The following is an 18,941-nucleotide window of genomic DNA, read 5'->3' on the forward strand; positions in this document are numbered from 1 at the left end:
TTACTGTGCAGATTCCCTCCAGGTGAGGTAAGGATTAAACTGAGAAACTTTATTGATCAGAGTATCTGGCACATAGTACTTAAATAAATATTAGTGTTTAAACATGTATTAAAATATGAAGTGGTGTATTCTTATTTCCTTTTTGTTTATAAATTGTCATTTAAAGGCACTTGGAATGTGCCAAGGGGAAGACACTGTTAAAAATACTTTATTTACCTTATCTTCATTTGGATTATTGGTGTCAGATGAATTCTGGTATAGTTACAGTTAATAGAATCAGCTGGCTCACTTACCATATTGAGGCTTTTTAGGTGACAAGAGACTGGCCCTTATGACTTTGTCATATTTGAAATGTTACCTCTTTCTAACATCTCTCAGTGTCATGATGTGAAGTGGGCCAGTGAATGCCTGCATGCTGGGCATGCCTTCTGTTCTTGGAAGTTGTAGCACTGATTTTAACAATTTTTTTCTGCAGCTGAAAACATTTTAACCTTTTCCTGTCAGTTTCTCTTATGTGGGCAGTTGAAAACATTCATCTACCTGTTCAGTTCCCAAATAAGACACTAGCCTTACATCTTAAGGTAATGAAGAAAGAAAATACTTACCTACAAGCTACTTAACTGTAGGTTTGATGTCTTGCTTTTAAGATTGAAATCCCATCTTCATTTTACTGCATTGTCCTAATTTCTTCTGTTTGCTCATTGCCTTTTCAAGGGGTCCTTTGTGCTTCATTATCATTCTTTATGATATTGTTCCCAGCTGAATTTCCTCCATTTGCCCTAGGCTTTTCTTGTACTCTGGATCTCCCATTATTTTTATTGTCCACCAGCTACTGTTTCTGCATACTAATTAAAGGGGGACTGCTGCCTCCTGCTGCTCCCACCATCATTCTGTAGCTGAGCAAGGTGCATGTCTACGGTGAATTCTGATAAGTTTTCACAGACATCCCCTCATCTCATAGAAGGCACTGCGTGGTCTGATGTACTCTCTCCCCTGAAAGAGGAAGTTTCCGTGTGTGTGTGTGTGTGTGTGTGTGTGTGTGTGACTGTATATTTGTGTGCATGCATCAACAAGGTATAACCCATGCTGATTTAAATGTTTTTCTTACATTATGGTGATTTACACTTTAATTTGAATAAGCCTTATACTTTCTAAATGTTACAGTTAATTATCTGAAAAACTGTTGTCAACATCTTGGTATTTTCTTGATGTTGTGGCCTCTGAGCTTTTATTAATCAGCAAAGACCATGTTATTAGTGGGCCCATGATCAAAAGGATGCATTTAACTCCCAATAATTTGTGAATACTCTTAGTTGACAAAGGCCTGATTATATCCCACAGTTGCTTCCGGGAGCCCAGTTTGCTCACTGAAGACCATATCCACCTGAATCCCTCCCTATAAATTGAAAAGATACTGGTGTCAGTACAGGACAGTGAAGTGGGGACCGGATGAGGCAAATGTTGAGTATGGCACTGATTGATTTTTGGGCTGTTTAACTGCTTCTTAAACTTAGTACAAATAATTATAAACTATTTTAAAGTTTTTAAAAAATTTTCAGAACTTTAAAGTGATTTATTTATAATTAGGTGGAGTTGAAATTACATGGCTTTTGATGAAATGTGGTTTAAAGAAAAGAGCACTAGCCTAGGTGTGAGAAGACTCTGTTCTAGTACAAATTTTTCTGCTTGATTGGGTGAATGACATTGAGGAAGTCTTTTCATTGCTCTGTGTCCTAGTTGGTATAACTGGAGATAATGGAAGGAGATGCCCTTCTCATCTTGCATGGGGACAAAAATGATAACATGTAAACATTCTTTAAAAACATCCAGGATGAATGTGATATTTATAATGATGGTAGTGATAATGAGTCTTTAATTGTCCTTTTTGAACACTGAAAATTTAAAACGCAATGACCTTCAAAATGAATTGAAGCAATCCCTTTTAAATAATGTGTTAAGCAAGCCAAATGTTGTAAGTAAAATTGGCAACCATTGAAAACTCATTGGGAACTTGTATTTACCAATTTTGCAAGGCTGAGAAGTTTTCATTTCGGTTAAGAATTTGTTTTTTCAACAATTCTGTGAATGCATAGCTTTGATAGTAACTAGAAAAACTGATGGCTGTGAAATCCAGAACCCACCATTAAGGTGGGTAACCCATCACATGGGGAGAAGATGGAGTAGAGACAAAAGAGGGGCAGGTATGTTGCAGATGGTGAGAGCAGAGAGCAATCACCTACGCTCATCACAAGGATGCTGTGTAGAGAAAAATCTTGGTGAGGCCTGGCAGAAAGTTCCTTACCTCAGGTTTTTGGGGGGTATGAGAAAGTCTTCCTTAACCAATTGAAAACAGTGTCAGCCTTGCCACAAAGATTGCTGTCCCTAAGCAGGTGCTTCTTCTATTTCATTCTGAAAAGGATTCCAAGTCCCTCAGACTTACCTTGTGAATTGACTTCATGACGGCTCTAATAACCATGGTGACTGGTTACAGAGAGATCACAACTTTGTTGTTTGTGTGAAATGCCAGAAATTTCAAGAGGCTAGTTTTAATATAGTAATAACAGTAATAAAACACATGGAAAGAGAATATGGATTTGTTCATAGTACAGTGGTAAAAACAGAATTCAAGTTACATTGCAGTGAAGGGACATGAGCTGTGTAGACTTTATATAGAGGAATGTGGATGTCCACCATTTTGTTTTTAATGGTAAAAATCTGGAAACTACCTAAATTCTCTTGAGTCACACATTGAATAAATTATTAATAGGCACATGCAGTATCACAGAATGCAAACCCCCTACCTACACATACATAATTTATATAAAGAAGACTATTTTTGTATGATCTTATGTACATTGTTTTTAAAATTGTGGTAACACAACACATACAATTTATCATTTTAAATATTTTACAATATATAATCAGTGGCATTAAGTACATTCACATTGCACAACTGTCACCACCATCTATGGTGGGTACTTTTAGTTTCTTCATTTTTGCATGGTTTGAATCTCTTACAAAAATGTGTTGCTTTTACAGTAAACATTGAATAAGATTACAATCTAAGACTTTGCTCCTGCTCTGTGATGCTGGACAAGTTATTAGTCACATATGTGATACTAAAGGGGGTGAAAGGTAAAATAAGACTTCAGAAACCAAATAATATGCTGTGTGTTGTTTTGCGGGTTAGAAAATACATTGCTAGATATCAAATGTGGTTTAGATTTGAAAGTGTAAGTAAATATTCTGAGTGGAGTCTAAGGTACTAAGTAGAACAGACTTAAAATTTCTGAAAGCTGTATAGTTTATAAAAGTAATAATACATAGCATTGGCTTGTAGTAGATGAACTTTGTGATTCTAAGTGCATCCTGGGCACACTGGTGTTCTGTGAACATGTGCTGTGGTAAAAAGCAATTGATGGTATTTTCTCAGTTCGCCAAAAAATCAATGGGATTTTCTGATGTTAAATTTTTTTTGCCATAAATTTGTCTGATTTTGTTTACTACTACTTAATAAAGTAAAAAAAGTGTAACGGAAAAACTGGAAATAGTTGCTTATATTCAGCTTGTCACCATTTTTTTTCCTTTTATTTTGGTTGTAGTTTACATTGTTTCAGAGGACACATGCTTCTATTTGAGTTTAAATTTTATAAACATAAAATTTTTACATATATAAATATATATATACATTTTATATATAATAGTTATATTTGCAACTAATAAAGTGCTTCCTCGATTCATGTGATACAATGAAACATGTCTAGTTGATGATGATGTTTGCCCATCTCCAACTCTGTAGCTCACAAGTTAAAGCACCACTGGCTTATATGTCATTATTATTGGACTTTCTTTACTGAAGTGTAGATACAAACAAAAATGGTATTCCTTAGTTGTGTTTTTAAACCTAGAATGCCTTGTCCCTTTAAAAATATCACTTTATTTCTGGCTGATATTTATATAATGTACTATACATCATGTAAATGGGGTATGGAATGAACTAGAAAACAAATTGTCTCTTTAAGAAGGTCTAACTTTAAAATGAATATTGCCATTTGAAAGGGTTAGAAATGAAAAAAATTATTTTCATGTATGAGTCTTAATTCTTTAATAGTTGTCTCAGTTTAAAATTCTATATATTACAAATTATAATAATCTACATACATTGTTTTATTGCTTCACCTTTTAATTGTCCATAGTACTTGATATAGATATAACATGTAAATACATATCAATACATTTCTTTTAATGGTTGTGATAATGTGATATCACTGAAAATGACTTGAAAAATTTGCAGTTGAATAACTTCCAAATTAACCTAATTTGGACTTTACACACTCTTTTATAAAATAAATAGTAAAAAATACTTTATTTTGATTATGTATTAATAATTCTTTGTAATTCACTGAAGCTTAAACGGGGAAATAAAAGATACCAATTTCTGTAGTTATACTTGGAAAAAGACAAGAACTCTCTAAGTTTCTGTAGATTGTGGTAGAAATATGAATGAGATGGTAGATCCTCCACTGAATTTGTTAATATTTGAGTATCTACTTTGTGCAAGATATCCCATTCATTGTTGAAAGGATTTTTAAAGATCATGGATTTCCCTTTGATGAGAGTATGGTCTATCAAAGAGAGATCAAATGAGACTATAAATTGTTAAGATAGAAGATTTATTAGGCTATAACTCTCAAGAGGCTGGAGTTGTGATGCTCTGAACTGTTACTTGGTTGTGGTTACAGAAAACTCAACCCTGTGAGATGTTCCAGTCCCGGAGTGCTGTGCATGCAAACTCGACCCACAGCACTCCACTTCAGCTCCGGCCCTCAGCCCTTATAAATGTTCACCAACATAAAAAGGGGATATAAAATAAGCTGGTTTTGAATTTTTGAAATTACAGTTTTAAAAACTTTTTTAATTTGAATTTTAAAGTAGGAAGCTCTGTCAGAGTCCCTTTCCCTGTACAGTGCAGTGGCTTGGTACAGCCATCACTAAAAGTGGCTGTGCTGGAATAAAGAAAGGATTTATTTTGGAGTTCTATGGATACTTCCTGTAGAATCAGTTTAAGTATTGTATGTATGTTTCCTTTTTTCTATCTAGTTTTCTTCCATGTTGTGACTTCAAAACATAACATTTCATCAATGTTATTTCCATGGTAGGTAAAAAACTTACTTCCATGGTATAAATCATCAAAGCTTATTTCCATGGTAGGTAAAAATTATATTATCTCCAAACACACCCTCACACATACATTTATGGAGAGGGATTATTTATAAGAGTGTGGTATCAAATTTCACCTTAGCCCCTTACCTCAAAAGTAGTTTTTACCTCATAAGGTTATGAGGATTAAATGAGTTGATACATGTAAAGTACCCAGAACAGTGCCTGGCATATAGGAAGCACCATAAAAACCTATGATCTTATTTAAAAAATTAGGGTACAAAATAATGTGAACAGTATGATACCATTGGTTAAAAAGGAGGTTTGGATATATACCTAGAAACCAATGGATAAAGAATATTTCTGGGGGAATCAACAAAACTGGAAATGGTTTCTTTGGGAAAGGGGATACTGGGGTGGGTAGAAGGAGAACAAATGTTTTACCAACTTTTGAACTGTTTTTTTTTTTAACCATATATCAATTTTTAAAATAATGCCATGTTTCAAGTAATTTAAGATACTCTACTTTAAGACAAGAATCTATATTCTTTTCAGATGGCCCTGCTGTGGCACCAGTGACCAATGGGAACACAACGGTGCCACCCCTGAATGACGATCTGGACATCTTCGGACCGATGATTTCTAATCCGTTGCCTGCAACTGTCATGCCCCCAGCTCAGGTATGTGATAAGAATATGGTTTTATATGGTCGTTGCTTATTTCCTTTTTGAAAAGTTTCAAAATTTCAATTTTGGAAGAATTGTTTCTGAGCAGTAACTGATTTAAAAGTCCCCTGTTCTTTAGGCCAGGGGTTTGCAAACTAAGCCAGCAGCTTCTTTTTGCAAATAAAGTTCTCTTGGCACACAGCCGCTCCCACTGATTTACATACTGTGTGTGGCTGCTTTCCTGCTACAAAAGCAGAGTTAAATATTAACAACAGAGACTGTATAACCCACAAACCTAAAATATTCACTATCTTTAAAGTTCTAACCCTAGCTTTAGGGAAACAACAGTATTTAGAATGAACAAGTGGAAAAACCCTGACTACATCAACTTCCCTGAGATCAACAAGGTCACTTAACTTCAGAGCTTTTAAAACTGTGAGTGTTTGTAAATATTAACTGCAGAAGTTCTAGCAAATTCAGTACTCATTGTCTTTTTAAAATGAAGGTAAATTATGTTTTAACTTAGCCTTAAAATCTACCTTGCTTTTTTTTTAAGTGATTTTTAAAAATCTAGAACAGTAATAATAATTGGGAAATTTTTTAAATGTTAATGGTGAAGAAATTTTGAATTGCCTTCTTAACAGTACATGGAATTTCTGTAACGTGAACTATATGAAATTTCAGGAAACAAATTACTCTTAAGCTTACAACATTAAGATTCTATTTTAAGTTTTTATACTTTACAAATAACCAGTTTGTGCAGCATAATTTTTGAGATAAAATATTTCCTTTTCCATAGAAAAACTGAGTCAAATCTGAATTGTTCCGGTAGACAGTTTTAATAAGAAAAAGTCAATGTCTTATAAGAAGACTAGTAACACATTTCTGTTGCACATATTGTACTTGTGATAGTCATTATATAGTTACCATTAGAATGGAACAAGTAGATTTCTTAGGAATAATTAATTTAAATGGATCTTTATCGAAATTGTCTGCAGCAGTAGTGTTTATTTTCAGCAAAATAGCTTATTTTATGGCTTTGCCCCTTCTTCACCTCCTATAACCCAAGAAAGAGACAGTATTGTTACTGTTGTTTCAATTAACATTAATTACTTTACCAATTTGTACAGACATAGGTGTCACATGTGACAAAATTGTCTAATATTGTGTCTTTGGAAAGAAGTATTTAGGATATTTGACAATCAGAATGTGAAAAGTAATTTATTTTTAGTCTAGCATTGTAGTACGGCTGTTACACCTGCTAGACTTATTTAGCACTGTCACTGGGGTCTGACAGTTGCTTTGCAACTGCTTAGAGAGTTAGACTCCACCTCTGAGGTTTCAGCATACTTCACGTGTTCTGTTCTGTATTAAAGCAGCAAGTAGAACAATGCAGACTTCATTTAATTCTTAAGCACAAGCAGTGCCATGACAAGGAGTGTAGCCTCTGGCTTTAGGAGGGGTGGTGGCTGGCCTTCAGACTTTGGGCATTCTGAGCAGTACCTGGTAGGACATAGGGTTAATTTTTAAAATTATATCTAATATTTCTTTTGGAACATTGTTATGTTGAGCCCTGTGAAATATTTGGTGAACAGTAGTATCTTTCATCTAAACTTCATGTAGAGATTAAAATTCAGACATATTTGGCCGGGCGCACTGATTCACGCCTGTAATGCCACCACTTTGGGAGGCTGAGGCGGGCGAATCACCCGAGGTCAGGAGTTGGAGACCAGCCTGGCCAACATGTTGAAACCCCGTCTCTACTTAAAATACAAAAATTAGCCGGGCGTGGTGGCAGATGCCTGTAATCCCAGCTACTCAGGAGGCTGAGGCAGGAGAGTTGCTTGAACCCGGGAGGCAGAGGTTGCAGTGAGCCAAGATTGCACCACTGCACTCCAGCCTGGGGGACAAGAGCGAGACTTCATCTGGGAAAAAAAAAAATTCCAGACATATTTTCAAAATAATGCCTTTGAAAATGGGGGATGGTGCTGAAACTACAGATTTTATGCATATATTGCTACTATGTAATTTACTCGTTTTGGTGGGTTTTTAATATGTGAAATTGAGCTCAAACTAGTTTTGGACACCAAGATTTTGAATTCTTCTGAACCCTGTATTCTTTCACTCTTTGTGTTATTTTCTGAGTATATACAAATTCTAGTAAAAGATTTTCTAACTTATGAATATGAAGTAGATTGATTTTACCATCTGCCTTACCTGTCTGGGGTGTAGTCTTTCTTAAAGGGGGTTAGTTAGAAATACTTGACAAGAGTGTACATGTGTTCTGGGGGCCGGAGGGGAACAGTTCCAGTCTTCAGTGTTGACATGGAGAAACCCCTTTCCTGTTCTTTCATATACATATACATATACCAACAGTACCTAGACATACACAAGGGCCGAGTCCTGTTTTTTCTTGATTAAGCCCTTGGGTCCCAGAAGGCCAGAGAGCCTTTGGTTAGATGCTCTGCACTTCCTGAAGTGTAAAATGAGAGGCAGAAGTTGTTCTCCTTTTATCTTGGGGTTGTAGTGCTGGTGAATGGAGCACCAAAAAGTAAGTGGACGTTTGAGGGCTTACTAGTCCTGCTGATCAGTTTGGCTGTTTTTAGACTGTGTCCTTGTGGAGGTAGATGTTTCATATTATGATGTTTACAGTATATGAATATTAGGCTGCTCTACTATGAGAGTGGAATCATAGCTTCCCAACATTTGGGGTTTTCTTAGAGTTCTCTCTCATCCACAGGGAATAGACCCCAGGGTTTTGAGCAGATTTTTTTGGTTCAACAGATACTCAGTGTGATAAAAAGATCACTTAGTGATGTAGTTGCTTTGTTTTATAAACAATATTAACAGTAAACACCAAGTACTTAATCCAACCATTGTGCAAAACACTTCTTGTGATCATCAAGCTTATCCCCAGTTTATAGGAGAGAGACTGAAAGAAGTTAAGTGACATGTCTGAGTGTACCACAGAAAGTCATGGGGGCAGGCTCTAGTCCTGGCAGACAGGCTCCAGCCCATGCTCGTAGCTCTGTGATCTGCTGCTGCTTCATTGGTAGCTTAGATATATTTTATTCAAGGGTATTGTGATATTTAGTATTCCATGATATCTAATTTCTTACATATTTGAATTTTTGGAAAATTAACTGGCTTTTTGTCGCTTAAAATTCTTGCTTAGTCATAAGATTCAAAATACTGTTCTGTGTAGTTTACAAGTACAGTGTTTGGATGGTACCTCATCGCATGGTGTTCTAGGAGGACATTAAATGTTTGAATTTATTTTCCACTTGCTACTCACCTTATTCTCTAGTTTGAGAAGAATCAGCCAGTTTTTACTAGTCTTCATAGAATTCTTTGAAACTCTTCATATTCAAAACAAGTCCATATAACAAATATGTGATTTAATATTTAATGATTACAGAGATGATTAAGGTTTGCTGTTGTGATTGCATAATACTGTTCGCAAGATATGAGATTAAATGAAAATGTTTGTTTTATATTAAATATCTACATGTTTATTTGTATTTGTGTTTATTTGCCGCCTTGTCCAAAAGGGAAGTGCAGGATATGTTGAGACTATAGATGGTCAAAGTTTTGCTGTACCTTCATTTCTGGATAGATTAGAAGTAGCCTAATGTTGTAGTTAAAACTGATTAGATGTATAAAAATCTTATGATGCAGGTTTTGAAAAGATAAAACCTTTTAAGCAGCCATTGCAAATCCTCTTATGGTCTGTTATAGAAATGTTTATTCCAAAGGATACCAGTTTCTTGGAGCAGTAGTTGCTGTGGAGTGGTGGTCCTCAGACAGCTGCCTCATCTGTAACCACTGTTGAGCCCATTGTGTTCAGGATTTGATGAGCAAAAACTTGACATCACCTTAGGTAGTAAATGCAACTTACTGTGAAAAGGCTTCAGTCTACCTACATTAACATTCAAATTAAGAAGTACTGCCATGGCTGTAGATGTTTTTGTACGGGCTTTGAATGGCACCATTTTACCTTCTACAATTGTTTGATTCCTGTCTAATTTTATAACTTTATTTGGATTTTAAGTAATGGATAAGCTGTGCTTTACTGTGCAGAATTTGATAGCTTAGTTTGGTGTTTGTCTCAGGGGACATCCTCTGCACCAGCAGCTGCCACCCTGTCTACAGTAACATCTGGGGATCTAGATTTATTCACTGAGCAAACTACAAAATCAGAAGAAGTGGCAAAGAAACAACTTTCCAAAGACTCCATCTTATCTCTGTATGGCACAGGAACCATTCAACAGCAAAGTACTCCTGGTAATGAATTTCGATATGTGCTTTCAGTGACATTACTAGAAGCATATCCTTTGTAATTATAATAAGATCAATTATATATTTTCTTTATTGTTCCATGTAGTGAGTGCTTTTGTTGTTGCAGTTTATACAACTATGAAACTGAAATGAACGAGCATTAGAATTAAAAATTAAGAAGCATGTACAGGATTCACAGAACTTTATTTGGAATTAACAAGCTGTTCATAGATCACTAAATATTGTTTCACAAGCTTATAGAACACGGATTATCTTTGATGAATTATTGAAACTTGATATGCATGAAGTTTACGACTTTGTATACAGTATATTTTCTCTGCAGGTAAACAGTCTTCTCTGCAGGTTACCACATGGACTAAAAAAAACTGAATTTTTTTGTAATCATAACAAAATATTAGCATAAGGCTTATTGTTTACAGACCTTTAATCTTTCAGACCATTTCCTTTAAATAATGAGCTGCATTTCACATATGAGCTAAAATTATTTGGCAGCCCACTACATCTATTGAAGCGAGATATAGTCAGCTCTCACTTGCCTGTTTGGTACTGGGAGACCAGTGGTACAAGTCAGCAAAAAAAAGTGTATGATGTCATGCTACATAGTTTGTCTTCACGGCGGAAGATATTTTGTGTGACTGTTGCATATGATTTACATTTCTTAAGTAAAATTATTCAGGTTAATAACTGATTTGTCTGCATTCTAGAAATAACCAGCTCTCAGGATTTAGGTGTGGGCTGGTCTGAGTAGTCGGAGCAGCCAAACTGGAATTAAATGTTTGCTGTTCAGAAAGGCAGTTTTTCTGTGATTATAGAGGTGAGTGCAACTGCACGTGATAGCGCTGTCTTCATTCATTTTCTTTTTGTGGTGCAGGTGTATTTATGGGACCCACAAATATACCATTTACCTCCCAAGCACCAGCTGCGTTTCAGGGCTTTCCATCGATGGGTGTGCCTGTGCCTGCAGCTCCTGGCCTTATAGGAAATGTGATGGGACAGAGTCCAAGCATGATGGTGGGCATGCCCATGCCCAATGGGTTTATGGGAAATGCACAAACTGGTGTGATGCCACTTCCTCAAAACGTTGTTGGCCCCCAAGGAGGAATGGTGGGACAAATGGGTGCACCCCAGAGTAAGTTTGGCCTGCCGCAAGCTCAGCAGCCCCCATGGAGCCTCTCACAGGTAGGGGTCATTTACTTTCTAGCTTCTCCCAAATCAAAGAAACCAGATTTATTTTCTAAATTTTTGTTTTTAAGTCTAGTGATCTGGCAGAAAGAATTCAATAGGGATAATATGTATAGGGTCAAAAGTATCTATAAATATTATGAAGTTGTATCAGACAAATGATGTGTTATCCCTATTTTAGAGTATTCTGTTAAAAAAAAAGGTTAAACGTCTTTCATTTCAAATTGTAACGTAACTGTAATGGTGAACACCACTAATCTGTTTGCTGATGGCCAGAAATTAACCAGCACTAAGCTTTAACCAGCTTGCTTGTGGGACGTTTTTACAGTCCACTTAGACAACTTCACTAATAATTTTGGGGTCTTTTATTAGAAAAAAAAAATCTAGTCTCATATTCTCAAAGCACTATTTTATGAGGGATCTGAGGCTGTTTTTCAGGTCATATGATTACTGCCCCATGGCTCTATAAAAATTCTTTTTGTCAAAAACCTTTGTAAAGTTGTATTTTCTTTTTATGTACCCTATAATGACTTTTATGTTTAAAAAGAGTACAAAAAGATTCAATTCCCATAAGGTGTGAACCAGACATCCCCTCATATTATAAAATCCTGTTTCTACCTAAGTTAGAGCTAAGATAGAACATTTCTATTTCAGGTGCTGTGTTCTGACTTCTCTCTCTCTAGCTGCACAGACAAAGGCTCTTAGAGAGGTTCATGTTCCCACTCTTCTTCCTTTTACACTTCCCATTGATGTTCCTCCAGCATTTTGTCAATCTTGGTTTCTGTTTGGTCACCTGTTTTACCTTTAGAGCATTCAGGGAATAGTCTAGAGTAATTTCTAACATTAGCTCAATCACTATATATCCCACTTAATTTTGCTACCACCATTTCCAAGAATATAGGTAAGAGACATTGGTCTCTACACATTGGGAATCTAAAAAATTGTGTGTGCTAAGGGTCAGTCACATGGTCAACATGCTGAAGCACACCCAGCTCAGGTTAAGGTGCTAGATGAACCAGGAAGGAGTTAATACTGGCTCTTACTTCCAAATAATGCAGAAGGGTGATGCTGTTCTCCAGCACTCCATCGGTGCAATCTACCGGCCAACGACAAGGTGGTTAAAATGTCCTTTAGCGGGTACGAAGACGTGATCTGCTTCTTCAGACACTTATGCCTGAGATTAGTGATGTAGTTTATGTTAGTGTCTTTGAAACTGTAAATAAGTCAATTGTATTGAATTAAGAGCACAGTCTAACACTTGAGTGTAAGTTTTAAACCCACTCTATACTTTATGGTAAATCTTGCCTTTCCTTCTCTTACCACCGATTTTGGAAATAAGAGAATCACAAGGTTAAGGTGCTTATATATATATTTGACTCCAGTCTTGAAAAAAAATATACATAATCTTATACTTTATTGCATACAATGAAAATAAATTTTAGATGTTTATGTTGTTAGATCAGCAAGAGAAATAAATGCTTTATGACCACTTTTAGGAAGTATATAGAGCCATTTAAGATTTTAATAGAGAACAATAGCTATCATACAAAGTTTATAGGATAATTTTAGACTATTTTACTTTCTAAAATTTTCTTACTCCTTAGTAGTTAAAGCACAATATCCTAGTGTAGGTGAAAGTTAGAGTAACAGACTCATTATACACCGAGATACAAATCCCAAGATTGCTTTGGTATTTTTTTTTTAAGTTGTTAATCTTTAGGGAAACTGAAGAAGAAACTGAAGCTAGAAAGCAGATAAATAAAGAAGGAAAAAAAGTAGCTATTTGCTTTAAGAAATATTTGTATGGTACTCTGCTTTTATTCCAGTGCTTGGACTAGTTTTCACATTAATGAAAAAAATGACCAAGTGTGTGGCTAAAGAAACAAGAATTAAAGGTGAAGTAAGCCTCTCGAACTAAGCCTTGCATGTGTTTCACAGATGAATCAGCAAATGGCTGGCATGAGTATCAGCAGTGCAACCCCTACTGCAGGTTTTGGCCAGCCCCCCAGCACAACAGCAGGATGGTCTGGAAGCTCATCGGGTCAGACTCTCAGCACACAACTGTGGAAATGAAAACTGCAATACAAGTTTCATCCAGAACTACCACCTGACATTCCTTGCTAAAAGGCATCTAGTTCCCCTGTTTATTCATATACATAATTTTTTTCTTTTTACCCATTTGTTCATATTAAGAATGATCTGATTGACCGTGTTGGTCTGTACTGATTCCATTTGATGTGGTGAAAAGCAGGTTGATAAACCATTTTATGTCAAGGGCAGCTTTGCTCAGATTTCCCATGATTTCATATACTGCATTATTTGAGAAGCTGCTCAACTTGCAAAATCAGTTTTCCTCAATAAAATTATAGCTCTAATGTTTGCATATAAGGGAAGTAGTTATCATGTTAGTAATACCTCTAACAGTATAAGCCCCACCCCAAAATTAGCCAGTAATCCTGTAGGAAGGTACTGTATGATCAAATGTTTAATCATATAAATAGAATGTAAATGTCTCACTGAGCACTGTTTTCTAGTGTATCAAAATTCTTTTATTTCATCATTCACTTCACTGTGCTGTTGTTATGATGTGCTTAACAGGGAACGTGGTTAGTGAAAGGAAGATAAACCTGGATGTTACTCCAAAACTTAGTTAATGAATGTTTAAATAATTCAAATTTTATCTGCCTCTCTTGTAATTTGGATCTCTTCTCAATGTACATAGTGCTAACATGAAGACCTTTTTCTGCACTATATGCAAACAGGGTAACTAAAACAAAGCCACTTTCAATCTTTGAAGGTATATCCAGGTTTATGACAGTAATTGTGTTTACATTTTATGGTGCCTAGTATTGACAAAATGTTATTTCCCTATATTAAACAGATGAATCCATAGACCTTTTCATTTGTGGGTTTTTTATTTCCTATGATGTATACTGCCAGTAACCTTCCAAAAATTACTTAGTATTGCAAAGTCAGGAATCAGGAATGTTTAGCTGACAAAATACTTGTCTGTTTTAAAAACCTGTTCAGGTCTGCCAATTATAAGGGCAAACTGGAGAAAAAGAAAAAATACATACTCCGAGTGGTATCTTGCAGTATCGGCACTGTACAAAAATCTTCCAATTTAGTTGTAGGGAAAACATGCAGAACAAATGAAGACAAAACATACATTTTGTACCATCCAATTAGCTTATGTTAACTGACAAGCTCCATTTAAACAGATGTCCATCAGATGACAAGAAAGGCTGTTGTACTGAAGTAAAACAAACAATACCTGAATGTTCTGCAGCCTAAACTCCAAACATCCTCTTCCATATGGACCCACTGGCTGGGCCAACTGCACCAGTTGCTGCTTCAATTTATACCTCAATTTTCACTGTGTCCAGGCGGTACTTTGGCTCGTTGGCTAGATTAACCTTCTCTGTCCGAGTGTGCCACACGAGAACCTAAAGGGGAAGGAAATAGCTTGGGTAGCACACTCTTCATGCTGACACTCGAGGTCAGGCAGCACAGGTGAAATGAATACCTTAGTGCAGTTATTTGCTTTCGGTTCCAGTTCTTCGACTGTTGTTATCTGTTTGAGAAAGTCAGATTCTTGCATCCCTGGCTGGGATCCACGACGCTTAAATACAGCTTTTGGATTGGACAAAATGACTTGAAGACTTACAGCAAATCCTGTGAAAAGTAAAAAACAAAACAAAAACTTTAAAATACTGGTGTACTTCTCTTTTTTCTGTGTAATTTTGGTCACATCAAAGAGTTTTTAAAATACCTACCGTGTGTCAGGTCTTGGTTTACAAAGTTGAATAGGAACATGACCTGTATAACAGTCTCAAAGGAAAATCAATCATTACAATATTTTACATTCCGTGTAAAATAGAGGTGTGCACAGGAGCATCTATGCAAAACAGGAAGCTTAGTCTGTTAATAAAGGGTGAATTTTATAAGCTGCTGTTTCACAGTGGTCATCACCCTCCACATTTGCCACTCTAGGAATAACTAAGAAATAAATGCAGCTGAAAAACATACATGCTTACCCTAACTATATGTGGGGTGTGAGACCACACGCCCGGCTCTCCTGCCTGCCCTGTAATACTAATTATGTATGCTTCCTTAAATTCAGCACTGCTCGGATTCATTTTGCATTTAGAAGAGGGAGCAACGAAGTAAAGCCAGTTAGCTAGAAAATGAATCATACCTAATTTTTAATCATTTGGTTTACATTTCTAATTTGGTTCCATCTAAAAAGGGTATGTGGGGCAGAAATCAGTGCAGGAGATATCAGGCCATCTGATAAATTTTTTTTTGGTATTTCATTTACCAAAAATAAGTGTAAATTTTCTTCAATGGTTTGGTCATACGAAAAATCATTACTAGCTGGGCACAGTGTCTCACATCTGTAATCTCAGCGCTTTGGGAGGCCAAAGCAGAGGGCCACTTGAGCCCAGGAGTTCAAGACCAGCCTGGGCAACATAATGAGACCCTCTCTCTACAAAAAATACAAAAATTAGCTGGGTGTCGTGGCATGTGGTGCGTGCCTGTAGTCCCAGCTACTTAGGAGGCTGAGGTGGGAGGATTGCCTGAGGCTACCAGGTTGTGGCTGCAGTGAGCTATGACTGTGCCACTGCAACTCCAGCCGGGGCAACAGAATGAGGCCCTGTCTCAAAGAAAAAAAATCATTAGTATTTAATCTATAGTTCAACCAACTATTATAAAGCTCAACCACTGAAGCATTCTACAATTGTTTTTGCCATCTCAGCAAGTAATAATTGTTTTGAAGGTCTGAAGCCCTGGACCTCTTTTTCCTTAGTGACTAAGGTGATACTGTCAAGTCAGGCATGCCTCCCAGCATTGAAGCTCTGAGGACCAAACCCCAAAACATTTCTTAGCAACTTTTGCCCTTCTCTACATTAAATGAGTTGATTTATGGTTCAGTTTGCAAAGTAAATACTAAATGATACCAGGTGGTAACGGAGGAGCTGTGGGAACACCACAACCACCATCCTCTCCAGATGCCAGACTGGGCCAGCCTCCTGTTCCAGACCCTGCTGCCTTTTGGAGAAAAGTTAACACTAAGCCACTTACAAACACAACATGGTACAGCAAGTGCTGAGTAAAGCAGAACAAAGAATCATAAAGCATGAGCCGCAGCACTAGCCCCAGTATCCTCCACCAACCCTAAAGGGAGGGAGGTGGCACATTTTAGCACAGAATACTGGATTTGGAATTAGAAGGCTTTTGTTTTTGCCTAGGTCCCTGCCCCTGGGACACTGGCCAACTCAACCTTTTTTGATTTTCTAACTTCCCCATTTCTTTGTGAGAGAAATGTAACACTTCAATGTTTGATGAAAAATTGAGGTATGGAAAGACTCCACTGACTGCAAAGCACTGTTGAAAAGATATTACAATATATAAATAACAATACCATTGTCAGTGTGATTATGACGGGCAGGTGATGCCAGCCACCATTTATGGCTGGAAGAATACTGGTTGACAGGTTTAAAAGGCTTGGGAAAGTTCCAGGTAGCAAAGCCAGGACACCTACATGTGACAGCACTCTGGTAACAAGTCCAAAGCCTTCCTCAGACACAACTAGGACAACCACCAGACTCCTCAACAAAAGCCAAAGGTTCAAGTTGATACGTAAAGTGCCCTTTGCAACAGGTTAGATCAGATTTTAGTGTTAAAAGATTTCTTGCTTTTCCCATATGCTTATAAATAAGCTTTATCCTTTTTTTTTTTTTTTTAATCCAGATGAGAGCCTGCCCCTCTCAGTCAAACTGAAACTCCTGATACGTTCTTCACATGGCTTCAGGGTACTGGTTGTATTTCCCCATTCTCTAAAAAACATAGGATCCAAATTGTGCAGAGATAGTTTTTGAAAATGATACGGAGCCACCTGGATCTGATTTCCTTCATTTTCCCCTAACACATTCATCATCATGACCACTGAAGGATTCAGATTATTTTGTTGCTTTCCTTAGCACAGGAATATCCTTCCAGCTCTTCACACAGAATTACATGGCAAAATCTACAATGTAGGCAAAGCTGAGAGCCAGTTGTGAAGCTACACATCATTTTACTACAAGGCCCCCCTTCCCGGTGTCACTAGAGAATGGTGCGCACCTGAAAGGCCAGCACCCTGGAGATACGTTAGCATGTGGCTCTCCACAGTACCCAAGTGTTTTTCTATAATACAAAGGGGTGGAGAAGCACAATTCAGATGCCCCTCAATCAGCTAACGCAATTTCTTTGCTCAGTGATCTCTTGAAAGGAAGCAGGTCACAGCTGGCAGGAGAGACTGCATGTTAACTAGGCCAACCCCTGGGTGGCTTTGGGGGAATCTGACTTGCTGTGAAGCTGGGGGCAGAGTTAAAGAGTTCTCCCCTCTGAAATCACGGTAGAGGGAATCCTAAACTATTGATTCCCAACCTAAGATGTTTTGGGGGTAATTCCAAGTATTTATACTTCAAGTATTATATCTTCCCTTTTTTAGTGAGATTTGTTATTTTTAAAGATGTTGCAGTTACTTTGGAGATGCTTATGAAAATCATGGGAGTAGGATTTTCTGCCCTGGTCAACTGAGGAAAAAAAAAAAAAAAGCAAATAAAAATGATTGTTCACTGAGAAGGCAGGATTTCCTGACTTCTTCAGCACAGCTAGGTGGGAAGGATACATAGTCACCCTCTGTATCTGCAGATTCTGCATCTGCAGATTCAACTAACATCAGATTAAAAGTATCTGAAAATAAAAAATAACAATAAACAATAAGAAATAATAGGGTGCTTTTGTTTTTGGGGACAGAGTTGCACTCTTTTTGCCCAGGCTGGAGTGCAGTGGCACAATCTCGGCTCACTGCAACCTCTGCCTCCTGGGTTCAAGCGATTCTCCTGCCTCAGCTTCCCGAGTAGCTGGGACTACAGACATGGGCCTGGCTAATTTTGTATTTTTAGTAGAGATGGGGTTTCACTATGTTGGCCAGGCTGGTCTCAAACTCCTGACTTCAAGTTAACTGCCCCCCTCAGCCTCCTAGGAGTGCTGGGATTACAGGCATGAGCCACCATGCTCAGTCAAAGTAATACAAGTTTTAAAGCTATATAGTATAACAACCATTTGAATGGCATTTGCATTGTATTAGGTAAGTAAGCTAGAGATGATTTAAAGTATACAGGAGGATGTGCGTAGGTTATATGTAAACACTATATCAGGGACTTGAGCATCCATGGATTTCGGTATCGGTAGCAGTCCTGAAACCAATTCCCTATGAATACTCAGGAATAACCGTTCCCTCTCAGGCAGAGGGATAGGGCCTACCTCAATATATGCTTACTGATTACTGAGTAGAAAATTTGTAAGACATTCAAAGTCCAACAAGCTATTTCCATTTCTGGACAAAATTGCAATAGGGACTGGTTTTTCCTCACTTGTTTTAAATAACTAAAAGGTAGACAAAATGTTTGAAAAAAGTTTCCAGACATTGGAAAAGAGGCACATGAGACAGAGATCTCTGAGAAAAGAGAAATATGACCCCTACAACTGCCTCAGCTTCCTGCCTGAAGTAGGTTTTCAGGCTACACCACAGGGAGGGAACCCGGAAAGCTCTGCAGCCCCCTTGAGTTGAGGAAACAGCTGAGA

At 37.2% G+C, this 18,941-nt stretch overlaps 2 protein-coding genes across 9 annotated transcripts in view; one reads left to right on the forward strand and one right to left on the reverse strand.

The window, feature by feature from the left end:
- SMAP1 (small ArfGAP 1) overlaps window positions 1-15,017 on the forward strand; it is a 201,727-nt gene extending 186,710 nt beyond the window's left edge. For 6 of the 8 annotated variants that reach the window (XM_033217590.1, XM_033217588.1, XM_033217589.1 and 3 more), the window contains 4 exons: window positions 5,716-5,840; window positions 9,938-10,109; window positions 10,996-11,303; window positions 13,245-15,017. In XM_033217590.1, the coding sequence (XP_033073481.1) occupies window positions 5,716-5,840; window positions 9,938-10,109; window positions 10,996-11,303; window positions 13,245-13,379 (740 nt within the window). In that variant the 3' untranslated portion in view covers window positions 13,380-15,017. The other 2 variants (XM_033217595.1, XM_033217594.1) reach the window with 2 other exon arrangements.
- The window catches only part of B3GAT2 (beta-1,3-glucuronyltransferase 2), a 69,969-nt gene continuing 64,968 nt past the window's right edge, over window positions 13,941-18,941 (reverse strand). Inside the window, exons 3-4 of the mRNA XM_033217597.1 lie at window positions 14,833-14,981; window positions 13,941-14,752 (exon numbers count right to left, since the gene is read on the reverse strand). Of these exons, the coding sequence (XP_033073488.1) occupies window positions 14,666-14,752; window positions 14,833-14,981 (236 nt within the window). The 3' untranslated portion in view covers window positions 13,941-14,665. The remainder of the gene's footprint in view (window positions 14,753-14,832; window positions 14,982-18,941) is intronic.

This window comes from Trachypithecus francoisi, unplaced genomic scaffold (assembly GCF_009764315.1).
Source record: "Trachypithecus francoisi isolate TF-2019V2 unplaced genomic scaffold, Tfra_2.0 Lachesis_group10, whole genome shotgun sequence".
NCBI lineage: Eukaryota > Metazoa > Chordata > Mammalia > Primates > Cercopithecidae > Trachypithecus > Trachypithecus francoisi.